Here is a 16023-nt window from a genome sequence, read left to right on the forward strand (position 1 = left end):
CCCTGGTTCCCTAAGTGCTACGTTTGATGCCTGAGTCATATGAAAACAAGAGATAGCACTATGTCAACAAGAAGAATTCCCTGGAGAACTTTTTAATTCTATGTTGGGGTTTGGGAAAAGGAATGTTGTAGAATTGTTGCAGTAAGTATAAAAAGGATGGCTTAGGCTTTTATCGGGCCCCCGAGGTCTCACTCTGCGGATGCTGCTCTAGTTTGAAGCTGAGGGCTCAGACTCTGTCACAGGGTCCAAGCCACACTCTCCACAAGGTTCCCTTCCTAGGTGGTTCACTCCACCCGCCCTGTTGCTTCTGTCCTGGGTGGATACGATTGCCCCTGTATGCTTCTTTACCCCACTTCCTGGCACAAACATGACTCCAAAGCCCAGAAGCTTTTCAAGCAGGTTTATATATTAAATTCTCAATCCACAAACTCTCTACACAATAAGATTACATCCAGTGGACAATGATACAAACTGCCCTTCTATATGAGATAAAAAGACCAATAGAAACCCTTAAAAATATTCGTATCTACCTATTGCCAATTATGGCCACCTGGATCTAGATCCTTTTCCAGATCCATCTTGCTTCTCCTGGATTCTCCTTCCACCTCCTGCCTTCACTTCTGCTCCTCCACCTTTCCCCACCTACCTCTCTCCTGTCCAATTATATATCGCCTTAATATAAATCTACATAGAATCATGATTGTTCTTAGGGCTTATTTTGAAATTGGAGGTTTTGGCATATAACGTATAAAAAGAAATGTTATTAAAAGTATGAATCCCTGGTGAATATGATTTGAATATACAAGGTAACTATAAACATCTTATGAATAAAAATTGGGATATTTTCACTGACTTGTAAATCAAAATTGAAACTACCTTGAGATTGTCTTATAGGGTAAAATTACAAATATATTTTGTGCGGAATAGTGATTATTAAACATCAAGTTTATAAGAAATAAGGCATCTAATTTCTCCTAATTCTCCTTTAGGTCGGGATCTAATTTGTATCCAGTCTATGGATGGGATGCTGATGGTGTTCGAGCAGGAAAGCTATGCATTTGGGAGATTCCTTCCCGGTTCTCTTCTGCCTGGCCCTCTTGCTTATAGTCCCCGCACGGATTCCTTCATAACTGTCTCTTCTTGCAGACAAGTGGAAAGTTACAAGTGAGTGTGTGTTACCTTTGGAATCATGACTATTGTCTTTGTTGCTGATTAATTGTTTTTCTGGAAGACCTTGGATATTACAAATGAAGAAATTTAGCTGGGATGGCTTAGAGCATCACATTGATGTATGTTGAGCATTTGGAAGGCTGCACCATGCACTGATTCTAAGAAGCCCAGAGGAGCAGCTCTCACTACTGCTGGATGGTCAGCATTCTTAGCAGATAACACCGCCAGTGTTGAGCAGTTTGCTATAAAGATTCAATGTGTTTCAGCTTATCACCAATAGAAAATGCTCAGTATTGCAGATACTGGTATATGACATGCATGATGGACATGGCATATGCTGATACACGTGGTATATACTGAGATATACTGATATATGATATTTATATGATATATACCAATATAAGGACCATAAAATGTCTTGGCCCTCAGGAGGCAGAGGCAGGTGGATATCTGTGAGTTTGAGGCCAACTTCATCAATACAGTGAGTTACAGCCAGAACTACATAGTGAGAACTTGTTTCAAAAAATCAAACAAAACACGGCAAAACAAAACAAAAAAGTTATTTGCCTCAACGACGGACAGACAGACCGACCATTATAATGCAATACTGAGTGAAAAAAAAGCCAAATATAAAGTAGCATGTGTGGAATGACTTTATAATAACAGGGAATGCACAAGGCATCTGGAAGTTTTCTGGGGAAAGCTGCAACTGTTGCAGTGACTGCGTATGGTCTTTACAGCAGTTCATTGTAGATAAGGTGTGGAAGTACCCCATGAACGTGTGTGTGCTTCTGCTAGACACAGTGACCCCGTGAACATGTGTGTGCTTCTGCTAGACACAGAGACCCCGTGAACGTGTGTGTGCTTCTGCTAGACACAGTGACCCCGTGAACGTGCGTGTGCTTCTGCTAGACACAGTGACCCCGTGAACGTGTGTGTGCTTCTGCTAGAAATTCCCACAGATCTTCCTGAGTTCTGTTTGAGAGAAAACATTTTCTACTCTGTCACGTAAATATCCACAAAAATTATTGTTGGTTTAGAAAATGGAAAAAGAATTAGAAAATCGTTCTGGGAATAAAAATAGGGTTGGTTTAAAATATCTTTAACCAGTTATCACATTGTATTGTTAAAAGATTTATTGTTAATTTGTGTGCATGTGTATGTCTTTATGGGTTTATATGTATCACATGTGTGAAGATGCCATTGAGGCCAGGGAGGTATGAAGTCCCCTGCAACTGGACTTAGTGGTTGTGTGCTACCTGTGGTGGGTGCTGGGAACCTGCCTAGTTTGCCCTTCACTGCTGAGCTGGCTCTCAAAAATTTATTGTCTTTGTGATGGCAACACCTAGAACTTCACACATTCTATTATTCTGGTGTTTTTGGACACCCTGATGCTTCCCAAGTTGGGAAGAGAATCTGCATCTTCTGGGCAGTGGCCACAGAGACTGTGCCTTCATTTCAGCGTTGTGTGTTCAGTCAGATAGGTATGTTCCCCTTCGTAAGTGGCAGGCTTCTGCTGAATGGTCTTCCATTCTGGAAACAAGCAACTGTGTGTGAGGAAGCAGAGGCTGACGGCATAGTAGCTCACAGGCTGCTTTCCTCCGTGGCTCCTTTGGCTCTTGCCCGGAGGGAATGGATTGTAGCGTTGGCTCTGCAAATAAGTACCTTTCGTTTCAGAAATTAAGAAAAGTGTCTGTGTGATTTACTCAGTACTACCAAAGCGTACGTGGTTCTCTCAACCTCCACCAAGCAGGGCTCTGCAAAGGGCGCAGCACACAGATCTGAACCCACCATTCCTTATGCGCAGACGCATACGTGCGCATGCGTGTGAGCGATTTGGTTTGTAGTGACTCTAGGAGAGATCCTAGTAGGAGGCAACGGGTGCATTTCCTTAACACGTGAGGAGAGTACCATAAAAGTCTTGATTCGGCTCTAACAGTTCTCGAATATACTGATCTACTTCACTCGCTTCCATCTAAGGTAAAAACCTCATACTTTATCCATTATGAGGTTAATTTATAATGGTAAAAATGCACTAGACATGGGACAGTTGGTAAGATTTATAGCACTATGTTCTGCGATGTATGCATGCACGCTTTCAAGTTTAGTAGATTGGATTAACTGATAGTCACCAGGGAAATTCAGGAAAGGAAAAGCATAAAACGCCCTTTCTTGAGGCCTCCTTAAGTCTATCAGTAGTCAGTTACAGAATGTAATTGGCTAATTGAATGGGCTTTTAAGACACAATTCCCTTCATTCTGATATTGATAGTTAACTGCTTTAAAGTTAATTATATTCAGATAGGAGCGTGTACGGGCTTTCGCCCCAAGCTTTACTGTGTGTAGGAATTTCTGGCCAGTTTCTTCTTAAAGCACATTTAGACATCCCCAGGCCCCGGGACACAGAATCCTCACTGTAAATGTCGACTGCTCGTGATTTTAATTTAGAATTGAGTGTTGTTCTCCCTCTCCCTCGTTCCCTCTCCCTCGTTCTTTCCTCTGAGACAGGACTTGCCTCTCTAGCTCAGGCTGGGTGAAGCTATAATCCTCCTGCCTCAGCCTCCAATTTAGGATTCCAGACATGTACCATCAAGCCATGCTTGTTTTCTTACATTTAGGAATGTATGTCTTTTTTTCCCCCTCACATTTAAAAAAAAAATTAAAGAATTATTTATTTATTTAATGTATGTGGTTACACTGTTGCTGTCTTCAGGTAACAGAAGAGGGCGTCAGATCCCATTACAGATGGTAGTGAATCGCCATGTGGGTGCTGGGAAAGGAATGTATGTCTTTTTCTCTGTGTATGGACACGTTTGGGGCCAGTTGAGTGTGGCATAGTACAAGCCTGGAGATCAGAGGCAATTTGTTGGGGAAGATCAAATTTAGGACGTTAGGCCTGGCAGCAAGTACCTTTACCGGCTGAGCCATGTCACTGGGCTGTTGTACTGTTGTTTTTAAAGATTTATTCATTTATTTGTATTGTGTAGATGTTGTGTGCATGTGTGTACCGTAGTGTGTGAGTGTAGGTCAGAGGACAACTTGTATAATTTGGTTCTTTCCAACAAGTGGGACCGGGAGATTGACTCAGGTCACTAGGCTTGCCCCAAGGGCTTTTCCCAGCCTTCTTGCCAGGTCTCTGCTTTACTTTTGTGGGAGAATTGTCTGTTCTGTATTGAGGGGTTTTGATGTTTCTGTCTTCCTGGCCATGTGTCCAGACTTTGCAATATCTTTTGTCCTCTCTTTCTGTCAGAATTACCTACATAGCTACAAAGTTGCCCGTGAGATACTGGAAAGAGGTTTTAGGGAAGGAAGGGGTGGGAGGTAATAGAATAAATGGGAACCGAAAGTAGTACCAGGGCAGGGGATGGGGGATGGGAGTGGGTGGGGTAAGGCTGGGGAGGAGGAGCAACAAGAACAGCATGTATAAAAATGGCTGATGAAAGGCCCTACTCTATGTGCAGTTTATGTGCTAACTTAAAAACAAACAAGAATCTTCAGATCCAAAATGCAATGCAACTGAGTTTGTGGTGTTTCATTTTCTTGCTTAGCCCCTCCCATCAAATGTCTGTAGTGGTCACTGAGGCTTGTTTTCTTACCCCTCCCAACCCCCCCAATTCTCACCTAGTGTCTAAAGGGCATTTCATATTTATATCCACATCCACATCTATATCTAGTCTCATCTTTTATTAAACATTCTTTTTGGCGGCTGGCAGCTCCTGGCGCTGCCCAGGCTGGTCCTGCGTTCCGAAGCTCCAGTGGCTCTCTTGCCACTGGGTTAGAGCTGCGTTCCACTCTGCCTGGTTTAGCTGTCCTTCTAAATTACACCATGAAGTCCATTTTCTGCTAAAAAGAGTCGGAATTTTCTTACACAGTTAGTCCTTTGCATGAACAGGTTCCGCCAATCTCATACTAAAGATGTTTGAAGAAATAGTGTCTGTTTTAAAACAACATACATGGTTCCCCTTTTCATTATTTCCTGTACGCTTGGACACCCATCTCACACTGTCCATTTGCATAGCTGTCCCTGTCATCGTAAGCTGTCCCTAGATGAACGGCAAAGGTGGCTCAGCTGCTGCAGTGCTTGCTGCACAAGCTTGAGGTCTTGTGTTTGGACAACCAGCGTGGGAAGCCGACTGTGATGGCGTCAGAACCCCAGCGGTAGAAGACACAGGCAGGACGAACCTGGCATTTTGCCAGCCAGAGACTATGTCTAAGTTGGTGAACTCCAGGTTCAGTGGGAAGCCCCTGTCTCAAAAACCAAGGTAGAGCACAGTCTGGGAAGGCGCTTGACACGAATCCCTGGCTTCCACATGCGTATACACGCGAGTATGTGTGCACATGCTCCAGCGCCTTCCCCCGCAGTATCTATTTTATTTATGACAAGGGTTGTAATTGTAGCTCAGTGATACGATACCTGCACTCTGTCCTCAGTTTTGAAAAAAATGTATATAAGGGGACGTCCATAGTCCGTGTTGGAAATACTTGGCCACTTTTTGTAGTGCACTGGAACATCGGCAGAGGGTGGCGACTGTGACCCGGAACTAATTCCTTATGGCTTTCGAGGTCAACTCCAGTGAACTGTGCTCTCTACAGTCTAGCCTGTTTTACCTCTGTCGTTGTAGACATTCAGATTAGGAAGGCAGCCTTAAGACGTCTCCTTTATATTTTCTAGAAAAAGAATGTCTCCAGGACTTTCTCTGTCCCCACATACTGTAAAGTCAAACAAGACCTACCTCTTGCTCTCAATCTGCGTCCAGTCAGTCAGTTCCTGCAGTGTGCGGTGACACGGCCTACTGCAACTGTCACATGTCACATGGAAAGTTGACAAGGCTTGGAGGTATATGTAGGAAGCCTCCTATAGGAAGTGTATCAGCCATTTGTTTAAGTTTACTTCCCTTTCTTTGCCATGCCTTAATGATTCATGCAGCCGCTCCTAAGTAAATAGAAGACTATTTAAAATCTCACCAGTCTCGAAGCAGAGAGGGAGGAAGAGGGGGGAAGATAGAGATCAGAGAGGGATATGTGTAGTAAGAGAGTAGAAGTGGACGCTCACTGAGGAAGCAAGGGAACCCGCTGGCGATGGGGGAGGCCCCAGGGGACAGTGGGGGACAGTTGGGAGGGGAGTGGACGACAAGTGCAGTGACACAAGCAAAGATGTCCTATGAAAACAAGTTCTTTGTATGCTAACCAAAAAGGAATAAATACATAAGATGATGCTTTCTTTGAAACTTTAAGAATATTTGAATGTGTGTAATCAGAAATATACAGGATGTGTTTACACTAAGGCAGGACACTTCAAGGATGTGGGTGAATTTGTAGTGGACCACATTAAGAAGGTTGTATGGGTTACCGGGCTGAGGCTCCAGCCAAAGGAAAGGCTTTGCTCCTGTCTTTCATTCTTGCTGTCAGCAATGTCTGACAAGCGGTTGCTTCCTCTTCTGTCTGTGAGCATTATGTCAAGAAGCCTTTCTGCTTCCTTCCATTTCTCTCTCAGTAAGCTGTTGTCCAGGATGCCCACCTGCCAGCTTCTTAGTGCCCCAGGATGCCCACCAGCCTCTTAGTGCCCCAGGGATGCCCATCAGTCTCTTAGTGCCCCAGGGATGCCCATCAGTCTCTTAGTGCCCCAGGATGCCCACCAGCCTCTTAGTGCCCCAGGATGCCCACCAGTCTCTTAGTGCCCCAGGATGCCCACCTGCCAGCCTCTTAGTGCCCCAGGATGCCCACCAGCCTCTTAGTGCCCCAGGATGCCCACCAGCCTCTTAGTGCCCCAGGGATGCCCGTCAGCCTTGTAGCACTGCATGCTTTCACCTCCATTGGGTTTGTTTTAGGTTGAGCTCATCACCCCTTGATGGCAGGCATCATGTCTTCTTCGGGGTCTGTGCTCACTCCCTTGCTGACAGTAGATGTGTCACATTCCCTTTATGGAGAAATGAAAACAAATGTAAATTTGGAAAGCTTCTGTTTTGTTCCTGGCACTTTTAAATGAAGGTGATTTTCATCAACATAAGAATGCTGATGTGAAAAGGAAATCCCAACACTCTATGAAGTTACAGTTAATAATCAAGTTCTCCAGTCAAACGTTGACCAAACTGATCGCATTGCCTGGTAAAGGGTTTCAGTGGAAAGTAAGTGGGTTGGGGAGCTTACTTCTGTCGTCTGTCACAGCAGTCCTATGTCAGCCGTGTGCTGCAGTCTCCGTGGTGTGACTTAGCAGGGCACTAAGTCATGTCTGCATCTGCCATTGCTGTTACATGGATCAGTTAAGCATTTGTGGCTATTGGGTCAAAATGCCATCAGTACACCCAGACTGGCCGTGACTGTGATCGCACCTTTCAGTTCTGAATACACTTGTGATACTCTTGACAATGTCCCCTGCCCTGGGCCTGGGTACTCCTTCAGCAGTTACAAAGGGGCTGGTACCACCAAGCACCTGAATTGTAGGAAAAAGATACAAGCTTTCTTTGTTTCAGATTTTTCAAGTCTGCTTGAAATTGTTGGGCATCATGTACGTTCTTGGTCACAGTTAAGAGGTGTTAGGAAGAACCATAGAGAGACTGTCATGGGTTGGCCATCATCTAATACTGTCAGCCGTTCAAGTAACACAAGCCTCTTCTCTGCTGTCCTCAGGAAGAAAAGGGTGGGATTTGGAAACCAGGAGTCAAGGCTGGTTGTGTCTGTGCTTGCTGATCTCGTGTTAATGAGGCTACTCCTGGAGCTCACTGACCTCCGATGAATAACTCTTTGTAGCTATATAAAAAGCTTCAAAGGGCTCAATGAGCTTTGGGTTTTCGTAATAATCTCATTAATATCCCTGACATCCTCTGGTAGGTTGGAGTCTGCAGGAAGTAAACTACCTGTGTAATTACTTGCCTGAGGATTGATTTATAGTAGGACCAGCTCTGAGATCTCGGGTTATATCTGCACATTATTTCTGTTCCCTGAAACAAACAACCCCTATCTGGAGCTTGGAATCTGAGATCTGATTTTTTTTTTTTTTTTTTTTTTTTTTTTTTTTTTTTTTTGGTTATCCTAGAAACTTTGGGGGTTTTTGAAGGTCAGTTCAAGGTTGAGGTATAGACAATTTCTGCAGCTGCACACTTTAAAGCTTGGATTTATAAGCCTCACACCCTCTTCCTCCTACCTTTCTGGTCTTCTGTCACATGACTGATGCTCTGCTGTGCTCTTCTCCTAAGCTGCCAAGGGCTTTCATGCCCCATGGGGCATGCTCGCCTGCGTACCCACTGCAACCTTCTCTGTGATGCACAGCCCCTCCTTGTCACTCTGAAGCTCACTTAGTCTTTAATGCCAGCTCTCGCTTCCTGAACTCCTGAGAATCCACTGATACCGTACATCCTGTCCATGAGTGTAGGGCATCTCGAGACACTCAGAGGTCACATATGTTTATATGTTTAGCTTTCATAGTAACTCCAAACTCATTGTTTTTATAGTTGACTGTAAGTTTGATAGAATAACAATGAAATTATCAATTGACAAAGTTCAAGCATATTCCTTTCTTCTTATTAAATCGTAATTTTTTGTGTTGTTCCTCCAGAGCTAAGATGAAAATTAGCCCCCCCCAAAAAAAGCCAGATATATCCAGACAGTTGTTATTGCCTAAAACAAAGGTGTCTGGGAATGTCAAGCTTCTGTCCTGTGTAAAGTCCCATTTAGTTTACAGTCATTGGGTGTCCTGTTGAAGTTTGAGGGTTATTTTATTTTATTTTATTTTTTTTTGCTGTTTCAAATGAGATGTTGTTGCTCATCAAGTTAGGATGGTGTAGAGTTGGTATATGTCATGGTCTGTTTTGTTTTGTAGAAAAGAATATCAAAGATTTGGTAGTTTATAAAGAATAGAGATGTCCTTTTTCTGATTCTAGTCTCAGGAAAGTCAGAGGTCATCATGCTGTTACCTTGTGAGAGTCCTGTGTCTTCTCTTGGTGGGACATGCCCAAGAGAAGACTAATGGATCGCGTAGCCCCAAGTGCGGTACTAACTGGCTAGTTTTCTGTTGCTGTCACAGACTATCCTGGCAACAGGAGCAGGAAGCTGGCTTATTACATTTCATCCACAAAGAGGAAGCCGAGACAGAGAGATCAGGAACTGGGGCTATGCTATAAAACCTTCGAGTTAGTCTGTCCTGTACTTCATCTAGCTGGGCTCCAGCTCACAAAAAGAGTTCACAGCCTTCCTTTTTATTAATTATTTTGTTTATTTGCATTGCGATTAGTGCTCGCCTCCCAGTCTTTCCTCTATGAACTCCTCACCATAAGCCTCTAAGAGGGTGCTCCCCCAACTACCCACCCACTCCTGCCTTACCCCTTTAGCATCCCCCTTTTCTGGGTCATCAAGCCTCCACAGGACCAAGTGCTTCCCTGAGACCAGACAAAGCAGTCCTCTGCTACATATGTAGTGGGGGCCAGGGACCAGCCACGGTATGCTCTCTGGTTGGTAGCTTAGTCCCTGGGAGCCCTGAGTGATCCGTGTTAGTTGATATTGTTGTTCTTCCTTTGGGGTTGCAATCCCCTTTAGCTCATTCAGTCCTTCCCCTAACTCTTCTTTTGGGGTCCCTAGGCTCAATGCAATGGTTGGCTGTGAGTATTTGCATTTGTCTTAGATGGATTTCTCAGAGGACAGCCATACCAGGCAAGCGCATCTTGGTATCAGCAATAGTGTCAGGGTTTGGTGTCTGTATATGGAATGGATCACATGGTGGGGCGGTCTCTGGGTGGCCTTTCCTTGAGTCTCTGCTCTGTTTTTTGTCCCTGCATTCCCTTTAAACAGGAACAATTCTTGGTTAAAAATTTTGAGTGGGTGGGTGGTTCAGTCCACCTACTGGGGCCATGTCTATCTACTGGAGGTGGTCTCTTCAGGTTCTGCCTCCCTGCTGTTGGGCATTTCAGCTAATGTCATCTTCACTGGGTCCTGGGAACCTCTTGTATCCCTGGTGTCTGGGTCTTTCTAGAGGCTCCCCTGTCTCCTGTCTCACACTGCTACATATTTCTGTTCATTCTCCTGACCCTCTGGACTTCTCTCCTGTCTCCTCCCATACCTGATCCTGCTCCCTTTATTCTCTCCCCTTCCTTTCTCCCGCCCAGGACTCCCTCCCTCTGCCTTCCATGACTATTTTGTTCCTCCTTCTAAGTAGGACTGAGGCATCTGCACTTTGGCCTTTCTTCTCGTTAAGCTTCATATGGTCTGTGAGTTGTATCGTGGGTATTCTGACCTTTTGGGCTAATATCCACTTATCAGTGAGTGCTTACCATGTGTGTTCCTTTGTGACTGGGTTACCTCACTCAGGATGATATTTTCTAGTTCCCTCCATTTGCCTGCAAAATTCGAGAAGTCCTCATTCTTAATAGCTGAGTAGTATTCCATTGTGTAAACATACCACATTTTCTGTATCCATTTTTCCTTTGAGGAACATCTTTCTGGGTGCTTTTCAGCTTCTGGTTATTACAAATAAGGCTGCTGTGAACTTAGTGGAGCATGTATCCTTGTTATATGCTGGAGCATCTTTTGGGTATATGCCCAGGAGTGGTATGGCTGGGTCCTCTGGTAGAACTATTTCCAGTTTTCTGAGGAACCACCAGACTGATTTCCAAAGTGCTTGTACCAGCTGCAGTCCCACCAGCAGTGGAGGGGTGTTCCTCTTCTGCTGTTGCCTGGGTACTTATTTATTTATTTATTTATATTTTTCTTACAACTTTATTTAAAAAAAACCAGAGATACATGTACAGATTATTAAAAGCTTTTTGGTATAAATATATATGAATATATTTTTCAGTACTTGATTTTTTTAAAGGTTTGATAGTATGCATTGAAATCTTACTATTTACAAAGATTATAAAATATATGTAAAACAAAATATAACATGGAAATACTCCAAAGTTTTCTTGGTGTGTAAAGATTAAACTTAATGATTTTTAAATACCAAAAATTGCCACAAGGCTATTTTCTTAGCTCTTGAGTTATTAATAATTTAAGATCTAGGTGTATTTATTTATTTATTTTCTATTTTAGCCGTTCTAATTGGTTTAAGGTAGAATCTGAGGGTCATTTTGATTTACACAACCTTCTTAAATAGTATCAGTAGCTGAGGGCCAGGTAACAGACACATGGGCCTATGGGACAGTTTATCAAACCACCACATTCACACGTGTGTATGACCACCTGTTTTGCTCCTTTTCTCAAGCCTGTCACATTTTGGAAACTAGTTTGTAACATGATTTGGGGGGACACATTCAAACCATACCAGTGTATGCTATTTGAATGGAGCTGTATTTCGGTGCTGGGCTGAGCTAGTGCAACTGTGCGTGTAAGCTTAGTATCCTGCCATCTGTGCCCGAGCCTCTGGACGGGCATCCCACCTGTGTTCAGATCCTCTAAACTTGTCACTCAGGATGCTGGCCTTGTGTCCTCACATGTCTGTCTTAGTTGATATGAATTGTCAGAGTATATCTGTTTTTAAGTTTCGTCTTAGCCCTAGAGGATCAATATAAATAACTGATTTACTAGGAAGAAAAGGAATTTGAAGTTTTTTACTTAAAGTAGGTTATTATTTTAACAACATCCCATTAATTAATGGGAAGTACGTGAACTCAAATTTTCTTGGATAATTTTATTTATATATTGAGTGATGTTACAAATTGTTTTAAAGAATGGCTTGAGCTAATGTTATTGAAATGGAAACTGTAAAGTATGCATAGATCATAATGTCCACTATTGAGACTAAATCAAGTATCTGATGAGCCATTGCTTTCTGTCTCGATAAATCTGTGTCTGTCTTTTTGTCTTTCGGTCTTTTACCAGAACTTGGGAATGTAACATAGCTTGAGTGTTCTTAGTCTGAAACTTCGTTAGCCAAACACTGAGCACTGACATGCTCAGACAAGCTTGCATTTTGTAGCGCTTTGGAAGTCGACATTATGCCGCGAGCTGTAAAGTATGAGCGCTCTTTCCAGCCTCCTCTGAGCTCTTTAGCACTTCAGTGCCACACACTCTGGATGAGGTATCGGCAGCATGTGCCAGGTGCATCCTAGGCAGTCAGGACAGAAGAGTGCTTTTTAACCCTTCTCGACAGGTAGCGACAACTGTTTTTATAGACGGGAAGCCATGGCAGGGCGAGTAACCGGACACGATTTACGGACAGCAAGTGGTTTGCCTGGGAAGGGTTCAGTATACTTTTGTAAAGTACGATCAGTCATTTCTATGGCATTGACTGTTCTGCATTATTTACACACTTTTTGGCATGTGATATTCAGGTGCTAGGCTTTGTTGTCGGTTATTTGCTACATGCAGTTCTCTCAAGAGCAGACACTAGTGCTGGCTTCACATTAGTGACACCATCGCAGCAGTGACACCATCACAGTAATGACCTCATCACAGTAGTGACATCATCACATTAGTGACATCATCACAGTAGTGACACCATCACAGTAGTGACACCATAACAGTAGTGACATCATCACAGCAGTGACACCATCACAGTAGTGACACCATCACAGCAGTGATACCATCACAGTAGTGACATCATCACAGTAGTGACACAATCACAGCAGTGACACCATCACAGCAGTGACATCATCACAGTAGTGATATCACAGCAGTGACATCATCACAGTAGTAACATCATCACAGTAGTGACACCATCACAACAGTGACATCATCACAGTAGTGACATCATCACAGTAGTGATATCACAGCAGTGACATCATCACAGTAGTAACGTCATCACAGTAGTGACACCATCACAGCAGTGACATCATGATGAATATTCACATTGCACATCATAATAACACTCACTAAAATTTAATCAGAAATGTACAGACCTTAGAACTAAAGAAATTTCCGTTCACAGCATTTATGAGCTGTGTACTTCTGAAGTTTAAAGCAATTTTTATTTCTCCTCCTCAAACAGGTACCAAGTACTTGCCTTTGCCACAGATGCAGACAAGAAGCAGGAGATGGAGCAGCAGAAACTTGGTTCTGGAAAACGACTAGTTGTAAGTCTGTTATTATATATATATAATATGTATATACATTTATATGTACTATATATAGTCCAGTAATGCTACTCATAATCATATTTGTTAGAGCATTTCTGGAAGAAAATAAAAACTGTGTTTTGACAGTTTTCCTTTATCAGTTGAATCCATGACCAGGACTTGAACTGGCTGTTGCTGTGTTGTAGAACACACCTGTCCACGTGCCGTGAGGCAGCAGAATAGAGGGTGGCGCTGCTCTCTCTACAAGGCTTGATGGCGCCAGAGCTTATACAGTAGCACAAAACTTTAAACTCCCTTTTAGAACTTCTGCTCTCTCCTTTCTTTCTTTGTTTTCTTTGTTTCTTCTAAGGACTTTAAAATCTTTATTTTCCACTGAATTAGAAACAATAAAATACTAAACACACAATGTATGTAAATATTTACACACACAGAGACACATAAACACAGATACACATATACATATATACTTTCACATACATACACACACACATATATAACATACACATAAACACATACATACACATATACACATGGCTGCGTACATACATACACACATATATACACATGTATACACACAAACACACGTCAGGACTTTGAATGGAGCAGGGGTACATACAGCAGGTGGAGGAGGGGTGCACACAGAACCCCTATTTGAAATTAAGATAAAAGCAGATGGATCTCCAGGTGCATGGATCAACCCAAGTTAAATCAAGATGAAGCAAATAATTTGTGTTTTATCTTTTAAATCGAAAGCAGAGTTTTTCATACAGTATTCTGATTATGTCTCCCTTCCTCCTCCTCCTCCTCCTCCCCATACTCCCTCCTCCACCCCACAAATCCATAGCTTTATCTCTCCCATTAGAAAACAAACATCTAAAAATGGTAATAATAATAAAAAAGTAAGATAAGATAAAAGCAAACCAGGACAGGACAAACAAACAAAAAGAAAGCCAAGAAATTCATAAAAACAAAATCGGAAACCATAATATATAAACAAAATATCTGCAAAGCGATACAAAGCTCAGACAAAGCATTAGGAGACAAAAGTAGCTTCAAAAATGCCATTGACTTTGTATTTTGCTGGCCACGTACTGCTGGGAGTGGGGCCTACCCTTAGCTTGTTTATAAGTCACAAATTTTTCCCCTTTCAGAGGTTTGTCAGTTGGAAATGGGCTCTGGGTTAGCATGTCCCCTTTCCCTCTCAGCACTGGGAGCCCATCTGCTTATATCTGTGCTGGCCTTGAGCTTACAGCCACTGTGGCTGAGTTCTTGGGCACATAGATTATGCTGTGTCTGAAGGCCTTGTCTTCTTGCTGTCTTCCATCCCCTCTGGCTCTTATATCTTCCCACCCCTGAGGGGAGGGATTTGATGGACATGTCCCAGTTAGGACTGAGTGTTCCAAGGTCCCTCCCTGCACATTGTCCGGCTGTGGGTGTCTGTCCCCATCTACTGCAGAAGGCGGTTTCTCTGTGATGGCCAAGAGATGCATTGACTATGAGTAGAGCCAAGTATAACTGGGAGCCAGTCTACTGCTATGTTTCTTTAGCAAAACAGTGGTGTGAGAATTAAAGTTAAGATATTCCTCATTGGATTCTCACATGTATGTATTATGTCTGGTCACACTCATCCACCCACTTCTGGCTTGTTTGTTTATTACGTTTCTGTGTGGCCAGATCTATTTGTGGTTGTGTGTGTGTATATGTCTGTATGTGTGTTTTTGTGTGTGTGTATGTGTGTATATGTGTGTGTGTGTGTGTGTGTGTGTGTGTGTGCCAATGGACAGCTTGCTGACTTGGTTCTCTTCCTCTGTTATGTTCTGGAAATTGAATACAGATTTTCAGGCGTGGCCTCAAGCTCCTTTATCCCCTGAGCCATATTGCTCAGGTAGAAAACACCTCCTTAATACAAAAGGTTATGTATATTTCATTCCTCTGTTGGTAATGATTTCTCCTTTGGCTAATTTATAGGTATTTTCCTTCAAACTTACTTTGATCAGCTTAAGTTCTGATGTCTTTTTTCTTTTTTTCTCCTTTCTTCCTTTTATTTCTTCCAAGTTTAGTACTTGTTAAGTCTCCTGTATCTATGAATTTACAATTTTCAAATTACTAAATAAAAAAATTTGGCCATCAATTTTCCAGATGATTTTATTTTGTGTGTGTCTCCTTTCTATTGAGTATTCCAGTAATACTGAACTTATTGACTGCCCCAAGCTCATACAGTTTTGTTCAATGAATTACCCAATCTTTAATTTTGCTCTTTCACTTGGGGTAAATTTTGTTGCTGTAAAGAAGACCACTAATTTTTTTTTCTAGTGGAATGGAGCCCATTTGCTATAGATTTCATTTCTGTAAGTTCCGCGTGTTTCTATCTGCAGAATCTCTGTATAACATTATAAAGATACTTATAGTACTTACTATCTTGAGTTTCTAGTTTTTCATATTGTATCAGTTTTGAGTTAGTTTCAGTAGATTTATTTCTCTTCATTGTAAATCATACTTCCTGTTTTGTTTTATTTCCATGATAGGTAATTTAAAATTGACTATTAGATGTCAGATGTAGTCAATTTTATTTTGTTATATTTTTCATGCTTTTGAATTATTATAGGCTAAGCTTAGTCCTCTTATGTAGTTGTTTGAAAACTGGTCTTTTTGAGCATTGTCTTAAAGAATCATTAGACAAAAAAAGTATCTTATACGGCTGGTTTCCTGAGACCAGATCCTTCTGCATGCTCTGCCGGTGGCCTAAGACTGGGGCTTCTGAGCGTAGATTCAGTCCTGTGTGTGTGTGTGTGTGTGTGTGTGTGTGTGTGTGTGTGCACTGTTACCTGGAGTTCTGTGGGATGCTGGTT

At 42.4% G+C, this 16023-nt stretch overlaps 1 protein-coding gene across 1 annotated transcript in view; it reads left to right on the forward strand.

Moving 5' to 3' along the window:
* BBS9 (Bardet-Biedl syndrome 9) overlaps positions 1-16023 on the forward strand; it is a 359813-nt gene that overhangs the window by 85196 nt on the left and 258594 nt on the right. Inside the window, exons 6-7 of the mRNA XM_080930425.1 lie at positions 990-1164; positions 13087-13171. Of these exons, the coding sequence (XP_080786551.1) occupies positions 990-1164; positions 13087-13171 (260 nt within the window). The remainder of the gene's footprint in view (positions 1-989; positions 1165-13086; positions 13172-16023) is intronic.

Source organism: Micromys minutus (assembly GCF_963924665.1).
Source record: "Micromys minutus genome assembly, chromosome: 16".
Taxonomy (NCBI): domain Eukaryota; kingdom Metazoa; phylum Chordata; class Mammalia; order Rodentia; family Muridae; genus Micromys; species Micromys minutus.